At 40.2% G+C, this 19,386-nt stretch overlaps 1 protein-coding gene across 1 annotated transcript in view; it reads right to left on the reverse strand.

Annotated features, from left to right (window-relative positions):
• Window positions 1-17,811, reverse strand: part of LOC121712224 (tapasin-related protein-like) — a 37,962-nt gene extending 20,151 nt beyond the window's left edge. The window contains exons 1-2 of the mRNA XM_042096309.1: window positions 17,729-17,811; window positions 17,458-17,631 (exon numbers count right to left, since the gene is read on the reverse strand). Coding sequence (XP_041952243.1) covers window positions 17,458-17,631; window positions 17,729-17,771 — 217 coding nt within the window. The 5' untranslated portion in view covers window positions 17,772-17,811. The remainder of the gene's footprint in view (window positions 1-17,457; window positions 17,632-17,728) is intronic.
• Between the last annotated feature and the right edge of the window lie 1,575 nt (window positions 17,812-19,386).

Here is a 19,386-nt window from a genome sequence, read left to right on the forward strand (position 1 = left end):
TACCCCGCTCTGCTGCAATTCATCACGGGTAACGTTGTGCGGAAGCCAGTATGCTATTCAACCAAAGATCCTTGATTACTAGCTAGTAACGAATTACGTTGCTCTATCTTGCTAGTAATCAAGGATCTTTTGCGTCTAGATTTCTAGGCTAGGAAAAAACAACAATGTGAAAATTCAACAGGGGGTTGATTAACGTCAGAGATCGTCTAATTTAGTGTTGCACAGTGCACCGATACTACAAAAGTGTCGCAATAGCTATTAGCAGTTGTCACAATACCTAATTTTATTAGTATCAATACTTTTAAGAATGACCGTGTTCTTGTTTGTGTGCACAAGGCATGCGTCTAGTGCCTCCTCCCCAAGCCTGTGGCTGTGCGTCTTTTCTCCTCACACACATATGCGCAGCTGTCGTGCCATAAACAGCGAGACATGGCTGCTAGTTTAGCTTAAGTGATTCTGTGGTAAAACATAATAATAGGCTAATATCAAGTTGATTTGCTCACTTGCACCTCTCAACTTTGTGTTGCTAACCTACCTAGGCTATGAGATGTACGTAGGTCTACTATTGGGTTTAATGTAATTTAGAAATAGGCAGCGCAACCTTTGCAAACTTTTACATCTGGAGAGAGCTCCTTGCTAACTAATTCTGCTAGCTCAGGTCATGTGTGTCATTCGTAATTAGTGCTAAAATCATTATTGAACATGATCCCTTCTATGAACTTGATAGTTTTTTATTTACATTTATTTTATCTAATGACAGACAACAATGAATTGCATCCACATATCCTTATGCATTATGTGCAACTATTATTCACTAGCCTAAAACCGTGAGACTGAAGGCTACAGTAATTACTCACGTATTTCTTAAAGTGACAAACACTCAATTACACCTAGACCTACACACCACATTAAAATTTGCCTAGGTGTAATAGTTTAAAAATAAATATTAAGCATTCAAATGACTAAATATGTTTAGCAATTAAGCAGATTAATAGTAATTATGCAGATTAAAAAATACTATACAATAACTGTACACTTTATATGAATTCGAAGGTATATGAAATAGAAACATATGAAATAAGCCATAATTTTCCATGTGTGTGGAAAGAGTCAAGCAGAATCTAGGATGCCCACTGGTGTGAATGATAACACTACTGTATATTCAATATTACTGATGATGTCAAGGTGGTCTGGGCCCCCAAATCAAATACATTTTTTAAGAATTATCGAAGTATCGAAATCGCAATTCTTGATGTGGTATCGGTATCGAAACAATAATTTTGGTATCGTGGCAACTACACTAGTCTAATTTCTTAGGATATGCGCAAACAATACTTTGGGTTTTCGCACCGTCCGCAAGGAATCAACATAATCAGTCGAAAGGAGAGGACAGCACATCATGGGGAAGTGTTGTTTTAATTGTCATTATGGATTTGATCTGGTGTTTTACAATTGCATAATGGGTGTGATGTAGGTCTTAATTTTCATGTAAGTGGTCTTAAAAAAAGTCTTATTTGGGGTGGTCAAACCTGGGGAAACCCTGTAATGGAAAGAAGATACCGAAGGCTTTTTTGCCATATTGAGTCAGCTTTACTTTCTTGTCCATAACTTGTCTAGGTTATGACACATTTTATTGTTCTTTGTCCTTTGGACAGTGCCTGGTGAGCTCGAACAACAAGGCTTTGAATCAGTTTACACCAGATTTGCCCTTCAATGAGACTGTGTGACATGTTCCAGCAATACTCATCACTTAAACCTCACTGATCACAGGAGAAATGTTCCTGTTGAAACCCACTATCAGAACTAAACAAGGCAACGCTGCATTTAGTTGTTATGCGTTCTGACTATGCAGGGATGCAAACAGCGCGCCCTTTGGCGGATGCCGCCTTTTTCACGGCTGTCTGGGGGACTTGTGTGAATCGTGCAGATCCGACGAGTTTTTCTTTGGGGGGGGGGGGGGGGGGTTGAAGTGTCTGATTATAATTTCATCAAAGTTAATTCTGTATTAAAATGACTACATAAACACATAGCCTACCGTTACAGTCCATGAAACATAGGAAGTGTAAGACAACACTAAATCAAAAAGCTGCGCACATAAAAATCCCATTTGCTCCGCACCATTATCCTACTGCTACAAGGCTGCACTTCACTGCACTCACTGCAAGGATTTAACGTTACATCTATGAGTCCGGGATCCAGTAATTTTGTGTCGCGCCTGGTCTTTTTTGCAAGAAAGGTAAGGTTAACCATATTTGATGTCTTCTAATCACATAATTTCTACCATTTGCATTGTGTAATGTTTAGGTTGTCCTAATGTGTCGTTACAGCCTTTACAATAACTATGCCAGGTTAGTGCTAGTTATACAACAATTGGGTTCTATGGAACTATTTATTTGTTTCTGATTGGCCGAGAGACGTTCCATGAGTTGGAATATCCCTGGACATTTCAACTCAGACTTTGCACAGCTAATAATAAATCACTCCGCGATACAATGCGAAGATTTGACACAATGTTCTCATCCCAGCTCTCCACTATTTCAAGCAATGGGTTACTCCTTAGCAAACCATAACGAAACAGTGCTTCACCACATCTGTGGATTAAGCCACACAGTCAACTCAATGTAAGTAAGATAAACAAAGATGCTAATTGTTCTTAGCATTGCCAGCATTGTGTATAATATGATTGTCACTTGGAGGAGACTAACGTTAGCATAATTAACTAACCGCTGCTAACGTGCTAGCATCGTCACGTCAGGCTGTGCACAGTAATATAACATTTATTCACCATAAATTAATAAAGTTCAGTGGTTCTGCAATGTAGACAATGTTTCCGTTTTTTTGCAGTACCATGTCCCTTACATGACATGGCCCATTGTCCTTGTAACATGCATTCAGCAAACCTAGATATGAATGTGATTTCAGCCCGACTTTCAACATTTCTTTCAAGAAGACATGTAAACCACCAAGACCCGTAACGAGGGATCTGGAATGTTGGTTACCTAGCAACCAAGATGCTGTCTATTGAAAAGGGAACTATTTTTTGATGCGCAAGAACGATGTCGAAATTAACATTTTTAAACAATAATGGGGTGTTTTCAGATTATTTAGTTTGTTGTAGAATTGTTGTATAAAAGCAAGTAAAAACACAGCCAAACACATCGTGGGATTGGTCATGGATATTCCCACGGCCGAACAACACCCGTGGGAATATCCATGACCAACCCCACTCTCACTCGTGCTATATTGCTTAAGTAGCACACTAGCGCTACATTTTACATGACTAGCAAAAATACAGTTGGATTTTTTTTTAACCTTGTTTGTTGCGTCAGTCAGTTTAGTTCAGTTCCGGACAGACTAGCAGTATTTTGTCCTGTAATATTTTAGTAGCAGCCTAACGTTATATCCAACTCTACCCCCTTTCCAACGTGTAGCCTAATGGTAACGTACTTGTTTAGGCTAGCAGCTTGTTGACGTCTAGTAGCCTAATGACAAGTGACGAACTGACTTATTTTCAATGACACCTACCACATAAGGGCGAGAAACTGATGTGTGGGCTTATCCTAACAGACAGACCGCACTACTGTTGATACATTTTAACTGTACATTTTCGTGCAGAATAACGTTATTTTGGGGCGCATTGAGAAAGGGGGCAAAGTGAAGTGAACTATTTTGCACTCTGTTATGATACTGTCAGGTCTAGGGTAACACTGTGGCTAATATATGCAACTTTTCATTTACAGAATGAGAGAATTTGATGAGAGTGAGGTACTAACAGTTAAGAAAGTGGATGAGGGTTGTAAAACAACTTTTTCAAAAAAAATTGAACAAAAGGGACATGCCAAATGTACTTTCTGCACGAAAGAGATTAATTATGCTAACAAGGGAATGCATGCTCTGTTGAATCACTGCCAGAGTGCTATACACACAGAGAGAGTGGCTACCATCATATCTACCCAGTGTGGCCCAGCTCCTCTGTCAAGACAAGCCGGCTACCAGCCAAAGTCAGGCCCCAGCAGACAGAATAAGGGAAGGAACTGGGACAGTGTATTTTCATATAAAGAACATTTTTGTGTGAATAGGGTGAGCCCTGGATGGCAGAGGTGCAATGGCGATTCTAGACATTTTTAACAAGGGTGGCACTGGTGAGGCACTGATTAATTCAAGGGTGGCATGAGGCAAAACAACCAGATAAACAGAAACAGGCTCAAGATGTGAAATTAGCACAAATACATTAGGGAAACCAGACACAAACACCATACTCATAAATTGAAAGAAAAAAAAAACACAAATACCTTACTCTCACATAAAATGTCTTTGTATTTGAATAAAATAATACAAAAGTTATCTAAGTTGTCTGTCCCTGGGCTATGCTGTGCTAAAACAAATTCCATCATGGGGACATTAAAATATAATCCATTTTATTCTATTCTATTAAATGAAGATATACAAATATACTCATCCAATACATTTCCCCCCCACAATAACTTATATCTATGTGCATCTATTTTTGTAGCTGTTAAAATAATTTGACCTGCTTTTTTGTCTATTTGTTTATTTTCTTTAAAGTTCTCAAGAAACTTGAGGGTGGTATGAAGGAGTGTATTGTGTATGTGAGCAATTTCATCTTCCTAAATCTCAATATTATGATCACAACAAGTGTGGGCAAATTATTAATTACATTTTCACGTGGGGTAACTTGTTGCAGGGCAACCACATAACCGGTTCCATGTCTTCCGATTGGCTGATTAATGATCAGTAAAGTTCTCAAGAAACTTGAAGTTGGTATTGTGTATGTGATCAAACAAATGTAATTACAATTATTAATTACATTTTCACGTGGGGTAACTTGTTGCAGGGCAACCACATAACCGGTTCCATGTGTTCGAATTGGATGACTAAAGTTCTCAAGAAACTTGAGGTTGGGATGAGTGTGTGAGCAACCTACATGTTACTTATCTGCCTGAATCTCAATATTCTGATCACAACAACTGTGGGCAAATTACAAGTCAGCACCAGTGCTGCATTCATTGTTTTTCACTTTTATAATCACATCACCAAAAGTAGGTTATTGGTTTTACCAAAAGCATTTGGCAGTATTTTTAAACTACAAACCTATAAAGTATTTTGATATAAAATACGATGCCATTTTTTTCCAACTAAATAAAATACAAATTTGTATTTTAAATACATCAGACATGCCTATCCCTGGCTGTTGGCTGCAGTAACTCAAGCTAGGTAGTACTTATTGTTTTGTGTTTATGTTAGTTTTGATCCAATTTGACAGCTTTGCTATGTTGCCCACCCAAAATTTCTACCAGCCCACCCAAATATAGTAGCCTAGCCTAGGTTAGAACCAGCCCTGCCCTGCATGGAGACATATTTTACGATAATAATGGAGAAAATGTTAGCAAAACTTTAGGTTTTTGTTAACGGAATCTCCCTCCCTCATTCATCTATTCGCGCAACAGCCCACATTCTGCGTTCAATCCAGAGAGACAAGTGAAATAAATTTTTGTTTTTTTTCTTTTAAGCGGACATCGCCATAGGCCCGATATTTAGGCTACCTCTGTTAGGCCTACAAAAAGTTGCAAATTAAGGAGTATTTCCTGATCGGGGAAACCTTTCGGTCCGCGGTTCTATAATATCATTCAATTGTGCCGCAAATTAACAGACAGAAGTGGGGCGTAATTTAAATTCATGGCTCCGTAGACCAGCAATCTACTTGTCGAGGAGGCTCATAATTTGAGAATAATTTGTTGTCACGCGCTACTATGGAAAATGAACTTTATAAAGACTGGCTCGGCCAATAAAACAAAGGAAAAAGTATGCCAGATGGCCAGTCCAGCCCTGCGTTCAGGAATTATTTAATTATTATAAGCAAAAGTGGAACGTGCACAATGTTTCATTTATCCCTCCTGATCGGGACGAATAAAACAGGTATTGGGGACGAAATAAGCATACAGTTTAGCCTAAGCTATGTAAACTTCCAATAATTTCAATATTTTACAACAAATGCTTGACTGGTTGAATGGTCATACATGTCATCAGAATATCGCTACCTGTAGCCTAGATGCGACGAGTGTTTAGTGAGTAGGCCTAAGCTTGATGAACCATAAATGAAAAGTTTTCTTAACATTACATTAGGACATTATTACCATTAAACACTTTTACAAAAGTATAGGCCTAGCCTACAGTTAACACTTAATGACCTATCAAATGTCGGCGAAGTGTGTGATTAGATAAATAGGCACTGGCAGATGCAACAGGTAAATAGATATCTTTGCGTGTTAGCACAAGCAGTAGCCTGTAGGCCAATAAAGGCAAGCGTGTTTGCCACTTACATTTCTGACGTCTGATACTTCAAACTGCTGCAAGTGCATCAAGAAAGGTCCTGCCTTAGACCATGTTAATGGCCAATTGTAGACTAAGATTTGGGGGTGGCCAATCGAATCTCAAGGGTGGCCTGTGCCACCCGGAGCCACCCCTCTGACTCCGCCCCTGCAGAGGTGGTGGCAAAATGTAATTATATGATATTTCCTGTGGGGGCGTGGGCTTCGATAATCTCACTCCTTTTTGACCATACCTCTGTTTGCATCCCTGCTATGGAGCCAGCTCCCAGATGACAAAAAAATTGCCCAAATTACTTTTTTGACATCAGGACTCTGAACTAAACTATTTTCAGATGCCCTTTTTTTTTTTTACACTGAATAGGCTTAGTCCAACCAAAACAAGGTTTTGCCTAGTGGTAAGCTGGATAGGGGTTAATCCTAGCCTGACAATACAGTTTACTCACTAGATGAGGTGAGGGAATTCAACAAACTTGTTTAAGCTTGACAAATATATCAATACAATCTGTTTTTCAATTGGGCAACATATAGCAAATGTGAGTGGTAGATATCACATCCCCCATTCTGTGTTTAAGTGATTAATAAGGTGTGTCTGATCTTTGTGCTGTATCAAAATTCCCACAGTTATGAAAGCAGACGGTCAAAGAAATGTCTTACTTTGTATTTTTGAGTGGCTCATAAACTAACAATGTTCTATTTTCTGCTCTTCTCTCCCTCCTCCCTTTGGTTGGTTCCACCACCAGGATAAAAGACGCAGATTGACCAGCCCACGCTTTCATCCACCATTGTACACAGTATGGCACGCTTTGGCACAAGTTCAGTTTGTTTATGTTATTGTTTATTAGTTCATTTCTCCATGTTGTATGATTTATAGATAGACTTAAATTGTCATTGTGCAGTTGGTCCGTACAATGCAATTTGCTTGTGCAGCTTTTAAAAATAATACTCACATACACACTCACACACACAAAAAAATAAAAAATAAGAATACACAATCTTTAAAAAGAACATATCAAGGCATTAACATGCTTCCATTGCTTGAAGTCCATTTTAAAGTGCAACTGTGCAAGCTCCCATTGCTTAAAGTCCATTTTTAAAGTACAACTGTTTTGCTTTGTTTTATAAAATAAAAGTTTGAAATGCTACGGAGTGCCCTATTTTTTGACCCTCAAACTGATATCTCAATTGTAACTCCTACTTCTCAACAGTTTCTCATTGCAATGTCTCCTCATTTGCTCTATTATTTCTCCTAAGGAGAAACAAGTTGTAAATGAGACTACACTCAAACATGTAAGAGATCTCCCGTATTTCTCCTGCTTCTCAAACTATCTCTTATGTGACTCCATCTGCTCTATTATTTCTCCTAAGGAGAAACAAGTTGTAAGTGAGACTACACTCAAACATATAAGAGATCTCCTGTATTTCTCCTGCTTCTCAAACTAATATCTCTTATGTGACTCCTACTTGTCTTATTGCTATGTGTCTCATCTTTTGCTCGTTTTATTTCTCCTAAGGCAAAATTAGGAGAAATAATTGTGACAAAAGTAATACTTAAATAATCCTTAAAAGAGAATCACCATTTTGCCTCCTTAGCAACAGAAGGGATACAAATGAGAAGCAAAAGTTTCCTCTGGAAAATTCTCTAATACCAAGGTCAATGCATTTGACTGCTGTCCAGCCCCGGGTTGCCATCGAAAACTTTATGCATCTTGGACTGGAAGATGGTGTGCTAGTAAGGAAGCTAGCTACCACAGCTTTTGCCACCACATCTCAGTGTTGGGAGGGAAGTTCACTCAATGCACAACTCTACCAGCTGTACCTTTCCTCCTCAGCCATGATCCGTAACCACCATGGTTTTCTTTCTGGGCCAGAAGACTTTGCAAACAAATAAGCAATAAATGATCATGCATTACAAATTTAGCCATGTTAGACTGTTAAGTTGTTGGCTTGTAGGCTGGGTGTCCAGTAAACAATTTCAAGCTTAGAGGGCAAATTCTCTCACCTAGGAGGGTAAACAACTTTTGTTTTTCATGAAATCTGCATTTTGAATTGATGGTCTACCAATGAGGCTGTAGAGTATCGCGACACAATAGTGGCAAAAAGCACTTGCGCGATAAAAAATGCATTCGGGTGTATTATATTATATATTATTTCACACACGTATATATTAAATGCGTGCGCGCAAATTCTCTCTGCGCGTGCGCACTCAGAGGAAACTGCTCCCCAAGCATGGAAGAAAATGCTGCGAGCGAGGAGGAATCTGACCAGCACTCCAAACAGCCACTCGAATGTATGTTTTATCGCGTTACCACATCCAACTTGAAAAGATATGCTCAAGAGATCTATAACTTTCAGAAAAATGTTTTACTTTTGTTATGGATGAATATTATGTTTTATGTGTTTTTGTTTTCATTCATGTCAATAAAATGTTTTTCTCATAATCAAAGTGTAATTTGTCATGTAACAGAATAGGTAGGAGAGTACTAATTGTACAATTTTAAATCACACTATTATTATTTTCATTCATGTCAATAAAATGTTTTTCTCATAATCAAAGTGTAATTTGTCATGTAACAGAATAGGTAGGAGAGTACTAATAGTACAATTTTAAATCACACTAATATTATACTTAAATTGCATGCCTTTATAATGCTTAAAGTATCTTAAGACTATACTTTTATTAACATAACTGCAAACTTTCAAGGCACTTATTGTAGTCAGGAAGTACATTTGAAGTTAATTTAAAATATTACAGAAGCATGCCAAATGAATAGAAATGAGGATGATAAGAGTGTATTCAAAATACACTACTACACTATTATTAGTTATACTGTAATGCCTTTTAAGTACATTTCCAATAAAAAACTGTGTGTACTGCGTACACACAATGTACTGCGACTGTGTTCCGAATGCTTATAAAATCTCTTTTTGTATAATGTACTTAAGAACACTTAAAGTTTGAAAAAAGTTGTTCCATTTTAGCACACTAATTACACTCAAAGTATAGTCAAGTTGGTATTAAGTTGACCTTAATACATAATTCAATACACTTAATTACACTTGGATTTGACGAAAAAAGTACAAACTGTACTTAGTACACTTTCAAAAAGTATACTTTTAATAGTTTTTTTTTTACCTGGGATGCCATGCTGACGATGATGATTATGATGACTTATTAATTGCGATATTGTAGGCTAATTATATGGTAGGCCTAATGATAGTAAGGTTGTGCTGTGATTATAATAACAAATAGCGCAACTTAAATTTTCTAAATGAATGATTTGCAAACCTGGACAGCAAAAGAGTGTCAAATCAACGTTAATTGTTAGTCAGATTGATCAGTTTCCGTCAGACTGTAGACTGACGGAAATGTAGGCTACGAAACGTCAAGTCCTGTTCATGCACAAGGCAACTATATAACCTATACGATAGGCTACTGGAAGACATTAAAGATAATAAGTTAATGTAGCTATACTGTTCCAAAATGTACCAGCAATGTAGGTAGGTATAGTATAGCCTACAGGAATAAAATATTTCCAGCAACTGGCCTGTTTATTTCGTGTTGTTTCAGTTGTCCTACAGTGATAGCTAAATTACATTAATGTCCAAGACAATCTAAGTAATTTAACTCTTTACACATAGGCTTCAGTACTTTTTTGGTGCTGCTATCAATTGAGCATTGTATAGTTTAAATGTAGCCTATTGAATAATTTGAAATGATACTTTGAATTCAGGCAGAAACTCTTCTTTAATAATTGCTTGTATAGCCTACTTGAATATGGAGATCATGTGCTCCATGGCTCTGATCAGTCAGAGTGAGAGCCAATGAGGCCTACATCACTTTCAGTGCTCCATGACAGTTGAAAATATATGCATATTTACGGGTAATGCAAAGAATTTGTATTTAATTAGGTGTGCCCGACCGATTTGATGGCCGCTTGGGCCAAATATGCCAGGGCCGATGTTTGGTCCCAGTCCGCCCCTGAACTGGGCTACAGTGAGCACAATTAGCTTAAACTATCTAGTTTTAGTGACCTAAAACTAGCTTAATTAATATGCCACAGCCCATACAGATTTTTTTATTAGAATATAGATATGAAGAGAATAATCATTATGCAAATACTTTTACTTTTAATACTTAAAGTACATACTTTTACTTAAGTAGGGTTGTCATTGTGGTACTTTTACTTTTACTAAAGTAAATATTTCTCTGCTTATTTTTACTTAAGTGCTGAGTTTCAGTACTTCCTCCACCACTAGTAAGCTGTTCCTGTATTTCTAAAGAGAGATGTTGTAGGCTACGTTGCGTTGCAGACAAATGGATCCATACAAGCGAGCCGGAAGCAATGGTGCAGGGTACCCCCACTTTTCGGGGGTAAAAAAAAAGGACAGTTGTTGACCACAACACCGACACGGCATCGCGCAGTGGTTCCCAAATGGGGGTACGTGAAGGCACTCCAGGGGATACGTGAGATTTGAACCCTTTCGAAGCCGATTGAAAAAACACACCCTTTCTTCTCTGTTACATTGCTCCGCAACTGTTCATAGCAGCGAGAAGCCTTTATTGAGACAGCAGAAGTGGGGCTTTCCAACGAGATCACGCACTTGTCTGTACGTTAAAGTATGAAGATTAAACAAATCATGAAATTAAATCAAATTGCCATCATATTTACAGTCTCTGCGTTCACCTGCGCACCCATTACTCTCGTTTGAATTACTTGCAAACCCGTGAACGCATATATGGCAGGCATGTCAGATGAAAGAGGAGACACAGAGCTATCATTTGATACCAAGTAGTACATCCTTCTGGGTTATAAAACAGACGAAGTGACAGCAAAATAATAACTTCATATAGCTCGACTTACCTCACGTTTTTCTCTGTTTTTGTGGCAAAGCATGTTTATAATCCAACGCTATTGTGTGTTTCTCTATGGCAAAGAATGTTCATAATCCGGTTTTGAGATCCTAGCAAATTCCTGCATGGCATTCAATTCAAGGCTCACATTGCATCCCAATTTGTCCTAAAGAAACACCTTTTTTCTCTTTACTTTGTTCATGGCAATGCAGTAAAAAGTTGTAGAGAATCATGAGTACAGGCTTACACGTAAACTCGGTTAAAGTCACGTCAGTTCGTGTTACAGATATGGAGCGCAGAAAGGTCATTTTGAATCACTAATTAATGTATAACATGATTTCAGTCAAACACAAAGGGAACAGGCACCGTTGGGTAACTAATTCTAGTGTCGTTTTCTTACGGGGATAAACAGTGACAGGTTACCGGGGGACCTTTTACGATAACCTTCAAAATGTAGCAAGTAGGTTACGTGCAGATCTTTTCATCACAGTCATTGACAAGGCTTGGCTGCGTGCACAGGACAGAAAATGGAGATTGTGATCATTATTATTGTAGGCTATAGACTACCTCCTTTATTCCTTGAATGGAAATTCAGGTTATGCTGGTTTTAGCAGGTTATTCATTTAGAACTTGTAGCCTAGACTAAATCACTCTGTGCGTAAAAAGACGCTACTTGCAGTCCAATCAGCTTGAATGAAACCACCCGAAATCACTACACAGCACCTAACATAATGGCAATTTTTGTTAGACTTTTTTAAAAATTATTATTAGACAAGCTGAAAATCGAGTGTCCGTTAATGTTCGTGCAAATATTCTCATGTCCCTTGAATTTTGGAACTGCGAGGTCCATGGCAGGCGCCCCACAGAAATTATTCATTTTGCGAGTGAGATGTGCACGTCCCCTCTGCAACGCGTTCGCCCCCAGTTTCAGAGCTATTCTAAGTACAACATTGCACTGAGGGCCGTGACTGTGGTAAAGAAAACTTTACAGAATAAATCCTAATAGAAAACTGGTAGCTTTCCTGGATTAATGGTATAAATTAGAATAGAACTTAAAATAAAAATATAGCTGCAAGCAGCAATGAGGGGGCCAAGCAGTATAGGCCGGAGTAGCCACGGTGACAAGATTGAATTCAGCAGATACCCGCCATCAACACTTTCAACAAGTTTAATATCAAAACATACTTGATTTTGTAGGGCTGAAACAGGGCTGAGTATTGTCAGTGCCTCCGCCAGCCAGCCCCCCACCTAATCACCCCTGCCCGTCCCACCCCGTCCTGGCACGCCCCGCCCCGCCCTTGCACGCACGCATTAGAATGAACTGGAAGGAACATGTTATCAGTTTCACATCAAAAAATAAAAGATCGATAAAACACATCAGCAACTATAGATCAAAATGCAATATTGCTAATTGCAGCACCCCCTACAAATCATAGATCACCAAAGTTTTTGAGTGTCCTCCTATTGGGGTCATGAATCCATGTAGTAAGTTTGGTTATGATACATGGCAGGGTTGCTGAGATATGAGCTCACTTCCTGTTTGGCGGCTTCGCCGCAAATTTCGATTGGCTGTTACGCACAAACGGTTTTAGTTCCGAAGACAAAAAGCAATGCATTAATGAGGCATGGTCTGTAGATGATATCTATGAAGTTTGGTGTCGATCGGACAAAATGTGTGACCTCTGATACGTTTTAAGTGATTTTGATGAAATCCAAAATGGCGGAAAATACATCATGGCGGAAAATGACGTCATAGGGTGCGTTGAACTCGGCTTGGTCCAAGGATTCCAACGGTACCTCATTTTTCAAAATCGGATCAACAGGTCAAAAGTTACGTGTGTGAACGCACGTCCAACTTTGGCCTGTTGGTGGCGCTAGAGCGCTGGAGGTGCCGGCATGAAACTTGGTGAAATGAATTATTGGACTGTCCCTAATTAGTGTGCCAAATTGTATAACTTTTTACCAGACGGTTCTATGGGCTGCCATTGACTTCCATTGCAAAATAATGCGCATCAGCAACTACTGGCCAAAATGCATTTTTGTCAATTACGGAGCCCCCTAGAGGTCAAATGTCACCAAATTTCTTGAGCGTCCTCCCGATGTGGTCTGAGGTACATGTACTAAGTTTGGTTTTGATACATGAAAGCGTTGCTGAGATATGAAATCACTTCCTGTTTGGCGGCTTCGCCGCAAATTTTGATTGGCTGGTACAGGCCAAAGCTTCTGTCAATTGTTCCAGAAAGCAATGCACTCATCAGGCATGGTATGAAGATGGTCTCTGCCAATTTTGGTGAGCGACAGATGAAATGTGTGACCTGCCAAAACTTTTTTGTGTTTTTGATTTAATCCAATATGGCGGCCGAATCAATTACGATGACATCACAAGTTGGCTTGGGTCGGCCTAAGGACCTTCAACAGTAGTAGCAGACACCACTAGTGGGTTTCAATTCTAAGCACAACTGCTGCTACAGGCCAAAAGGCATGTTTCTTAATTACAGCGCCCCCTAGAGGTCAAAGGTCACCAAATTTCTTGAGCGTCCCCCTGATTGGGTCCTGAGTCCATGGACTAAGTTTGGTTATGATACATCAATGGGTTGCTGAGATATGAGCTCACTTCCTGTTTGGCGGCTTCGCCGCAAATTTCGATTGGCTGTTACGCACGAACGGTTTTAGTTCCGGAGACAAAAAGCAGTGCATTAATGAGGCATGGTCTGTAGATGATATCTGTGAAGTTTGGTGTCGATCGGACAAAATTTGTGACCTCTGATACGTTTTAAGACATTTTGATGAAATCCAAAATGGCGGAAAATCCATCATGGCGGAAATTGACGTCATAGGGTGCGTTGAACTCGGCTTGGTCCAAGGATTCTAACAATACCTAATTTTTGACAATCGGATCAACAGGTCAAAAGTTACGTGCGTGAACGCACATCCAACTTTGGCCTGTTGGTGGCGCTAGAGCGCTCAAGGTGCCGGTATGAAACTTGGTGAAATTAATCATGAGAATGTCCCCAATCAGTGTGCCAAATTTCAGAATTTTTCACCAGACGGTTCTATGGGCTGCCATTGACTTCAATGACGGAAGCGTAATAATAATAATAATAAATATAGCTGCAAGCAGCAATGAGGGGGCCAAGCAGTGAGATCAGCAGGCCAGAATAACCATGTAAATCAATGCCGTTGCATCAGACATATAGCCTTAAGCAGTCACAGCAAGTTCCATGCCATACAACCCAAGATTGGCTGAGTTACAAGGTCAAGTTTCACATCAAAACATAACTGATTTTGTGGGGCTGAACCAGAGCTGAGTGTCGCCGCCCCCTCCCCCAGCCAGCCCACCGCCGCAACCGCCCCTGCCCATCCCACCCCGTCCCACCCTTGCACGCACACATTAGAATGAACTAGATGGAACTTGCTGTCATCAGTTTCACATCAAAAATAAAAGATTGACTGAGATATGATCACACTTGCTGTGATTTAAACACAGAGGTCAAAAATTGACGTCATAGGGTGTGTGGGGGTGTGAACTTGGCTTGGCCCAAGGATTCCAATGATACCTCATTTTGCCATTCGGGTCAACAGGTCAAAAGTTACGTCCGTGAACACAAGTCCAACTTTGGCCTGTTGGTGGCGCTAGAGCGCTTGAGGTGCCGGCATGAAACTTGGTGAAATGAATTATTGGACTGTCCCCAATTAGTGTGCAAAATTGTATAACTTTTTACCAGACGGTTCTATGGGCTGCCATTGACTTCCATTGCAAAATAATGCGCATCAGCAACTACTGGCCAAAATGCATTTTTGTCAATTACGGAGCCCCCTAGAGGTCAAATGTCACCAAATTTCTTGAGCGTCCTCCCGATGTGGTCTGAGGTACATGTACTAAGTTTGGTTTTGATACATGAAAGCGTTGCTGAGATATGAAATCACTTCCTGTTTGGCGGCTTCGCCGCAAATTTTGATTGGCTGGTACAGGCCAAAGCTTCTGTCAATTGTTCCAGAAAGCAAGGCACTCATCAGGCATGGTCTGAAGATGGTCTCTGCCAATTTTGGTGAGCAACAGATGAAATGTGTGACCTGCCAAAACTTTTTTGTGTTTTTGATTTAATCCAATATGGCGGCCGAATCAATTACGATGACATCACAAGTTGGATTGGGTCGGCCTAAGGACCTTCAACAGTAGTAGCAGACACCACTAGTGGGTTTCAATTCTAAGCACAACTGCTGCTAAAGGCCAAAAGGCATGTTTCTTAATTACAGCGCCCCCTAAAGGTCAAAGGTCACCAAATTTGTTGAGCGTCCCCCTGATTGGGTCCTGAGTCCATGGACTAAGTTTGGTTATGATAGATGAATGGGTTGCTGAGATATGAGCTCACTTCCTGTTTGGCGGCTTCGCCGCAAATTTCGATTGGCGGTTACGCGCGAACGGTTTTAGTTCCGAAGACAAAAAGCAATGCATTAATGAGGCATGGTCTGTAGATGATATCTATGAAGTTTGGTGTCGATCGGACAAAATGTGTGACCTCTGATACGTTTTAAGTGATTTTGATGAAATCCAAAATGGCGGAAAATCCATCATGGCGGAAAATGACGTCATAGGGTGCGTTGAACTCGGCTTGGTCCAAGGATTCCAACGATACCTCGTTTTTCAAAATCGGATAAACAGGTCAAAAGTTACATGCGTGAACGCACGTCCAACTTTGGCCTGTTGGTGGCGCTAGAGCGCTTGAGGTGCCATCATGAAACTTGATGACATTAATCATGGGACTGTCCCTAATCAGTGTGCCAAATTTCACAACTTTTCACCAGACGGTTCTATGGGCTGCCATTGACTTCCATGGCGGAAGAAGGTATAATAATAATAAGAAAAGCTAGAAACACAATGGGTGCCTTCGCAGCTTCGCTGCTTGGCCCCCAATAATAAGAAAACATAGAAACACAATGGGGCTTCGCAGCTTCGCTGCTTGGCCCCCAATAAAATCTCCTGCGACCCAGTCTTTGGGAACCAATTGTCTACTCTAGCCCATTGGTTCCCAAAGACTGGGTCACGACCCACGGGTGGGTTGCAGGAGATTTTATTTGGGTCGCCAGGCCAGCACAATTTATGTTGTCTAATAGGCCTAGCTTATACCATTTAACCAGGAAAATTATCAGTTTTCTATTAGGATATAGTTTGTTTACCACAGTCATGGCCCTCTGTGCAATTTTGCACTTAGAATAGCTCTGAAACTGGGGGCGAATGCGTCGCAGAGGGGACAGCGTGCATCTCACTCACAAAATGAAACATTTCTGTGGGGCGCCTGCCATGGACCTCGCAGTTGCAAAATGCAAGGGACATGAATCAGCACAAACATTAACGGACAGCTGCTTCCGTTGACTGATTAAAATCTAGTTTCCGTGCTGTCAAGCAGACATCCGTCTACTGGACATATTCAATTTGCGTAGGCTGTATAGTTTCGAGATGCACTCTTTAAAGTTAATAGCAACTTCCTCACATTCCTTATTATTTCGGATTTAAAAAGGCACAACAGTGCATTACATTAGGCTACAATTTAAATTGACATTTTAAAAGCTAAAGCTTCCGTTGACTGATTAAAATCTAGTTTCCGTGCTGTCAAGCAGACATCCGTCTACTGGACATATTCAATTTGCGTAGGCTGTATAGTTTCGAGATGCACTCTTTAAAGTTAATAGCAACTTCCTCACATTCCTTATTATTTCGGATTTAAAAAAAGCACAACAGTGCATTACATTAGGCTACAATTTAAATTGACATTTTAAAAGCTATTATTTCCTCTCGTTTTCCACTTCGCAAACTATACTAGGCTACAGTAAAGGCGCATTATCTTTTGGCTATTGCGCAAAAACCTATTGTTCTGATATTTATTCATTTCACATTCTTACAACATCGCTTGTCACAACATCAATACACACCCTTAGTATAAGGCCTACAAACAAGCAAATGTTTAACTCTAGAGAAATGCGGATTCAACTTTCCAAAGAAACCTCCAGAAATGGGCTAATATAACGACTTGAGTTATGTGCTATATGCTATTGAAAAGTTTGAGAACCTGTGGTCTAAAACAATATGGGTCGCGATGGTCTGTCATTTTTAAAAAGTGGGTCCCCAGAAAAAAAGTTTGGGAAACACTGGTCTAGCCTATTCATGTTGCACAGACTTAGATAGATAGATAGATACTTTATTGATCCCCAGGGGAAATTCATTACCTGTTGACGGTTGACCTGAGGACTTCTTACCTGTGACCAGGAAAGTTATTAACTCCGAATGGACAGGACTGTCTCCGGGCTGGCCAAACTGCAGCCTGGCATCTCGAAATTTTGTTTTCCCTTGTTTCTCGAAGATCTCAGCATATTCGTCTATAAAGTGACATGGCAGCCAACGAGCCTCGTGTATAGACTGCGAGACAATAGCTGTAAAACCAAATAAATACATGTAAGACATATACATATTCGTAATCACATAGACTAGCCAACATGGCACAAAAAGGCCCATAGGCTAAAAGTCTACCTGTGAAAAGCACGGAAAAAAGAACGTTAAACATCACGATCATGTTCAAGCTGCACACAGCTGAAGCATCCGTAACAAACTTTCGCTTTACAGACATCCCAAGTCTCCCGGAAGTTCCGGGAGTCTCCAGCATATTGATAGCGGCTCCCTGACGTCCGAAAATTAGATAAAATCTCCCGGAATCTAGAGCGAGCGATCAAGAGCGCGCACGCGAGAGGGAGACCTAAAATCGCGTGTGCATCTGAGTGTAGCGCGGGAGGGGAGACAGGGGAGAGAGGGGTGGTGCGTGTGTGTCTGAGCGCATCCAAGACAGAGAGCATCCTGATTGGCCTGTTTCGCTAAATCAACCAGTCTGTTTTCAGTGTAGGCAGGCTTTTCATCTCTTTTTCTCCCGAACTAAATCAGTTCTGGGGGTCGTTTCTAGAAAAGTTAGCAACGACGTTGCTTAACCACCATGGTACGACGCAACTTGCGACCAAACAACGACACTGTTACACCTGTTTCCAGAAAGCATCGTACCTGTGTCGCAATTCGCTACCTCCGACGTTCGAACACCAGGCATAGGTGCCAACTCTCACGCATTGGCCGTGAGACACACGCATTTGATTGGTTTCACACACTCACACGCCACACCCCCGATTTCTCACGCTGAAGTGTCAACCCGGTCGGTCAGATGCCTGAAAAATGAGTTTAGCCTATCTATAGATCTACCTGTTGAGCCACGGTTATGCTTTCAGAGACGGTGAGAGGTTCAAGAGCACCCCCTGTCTGTGGAATTTTATAAATTTTCTCTCATTTGCGATGCTACTTCAGAAGCCGTCCCAGGCGCATTCCCCACGCATTTCCCCGGCTTCAGGTAGGCTATGCTTTGAGTATTATTGAGTATTTTTCACGCTGAAGTGTCAACCTGGTAGGTCAAATACCTGGCAGATGAGGTTCAACTAAAGTAAACCTATACATATGATATCACACATCAGGTGAACGTGCGGAATCTAAGCTATTATTAGCGCCAAGTTGCTGTGATATATGGTTCGCGAGAAAATTTACATTGAACCGACGTGCAATTTAGGCTAATCATATTTGCATTTTGCACACAGTGCACACCCATTACTCTCGGCTTAATATTTCACTAACCCTTTACACAACACGTGGCAAACCCAATATCACAATAAACAGCAAACCTTACTGAATACGAGGATATGAGCATGCCTTTGTGCAATAAGTGGTTCCTGAGTAATCCGGTTTTGAAATTGCAACACATTTCTACATAGCCTCATTGGGGCGAAATTATAATGTATTCTAATGTAAACTATTTGTCAGTAGGCCTACATACATTTTTGTAAATTGCTCAGCCATAGATTATCCCGCTATCATGGTTCTTATATTGTCAGGTTCCAGCCAATCCCATTACAGATAAATGAATATATTTATATTGCCATGCTTCCTAGTGACATTAATGCAAAAATATGAAGAAAATCAAATAACGAGACACAAATATTGATATAAAGCCTGACATAAGCCATATGCAAACATTCACATCATGCAGATATGGGTACATCCTGAAAAAGGAATAGCATGTAGGCTATGGCCATTACAATGACCAATATATTATCTTAAATAAACTAGCTGAATAACACAGGTGACCACTTCTGCATAAT

Source organism: Alosa sapidissima, chromosome 6 (genome assembly GCF_018492685.1).
Source record: "Alosa sapidissima isolate fAloSap1 chromosome 6, fAloSap1.pri, whole genome shotgun sequence".
Lineage (NCBI taxonomy): Eukaryota > Metazoa > Chordata > Actinopteri > Clupeiformes > Clupeidae > Alosa > Alosa sapidissima.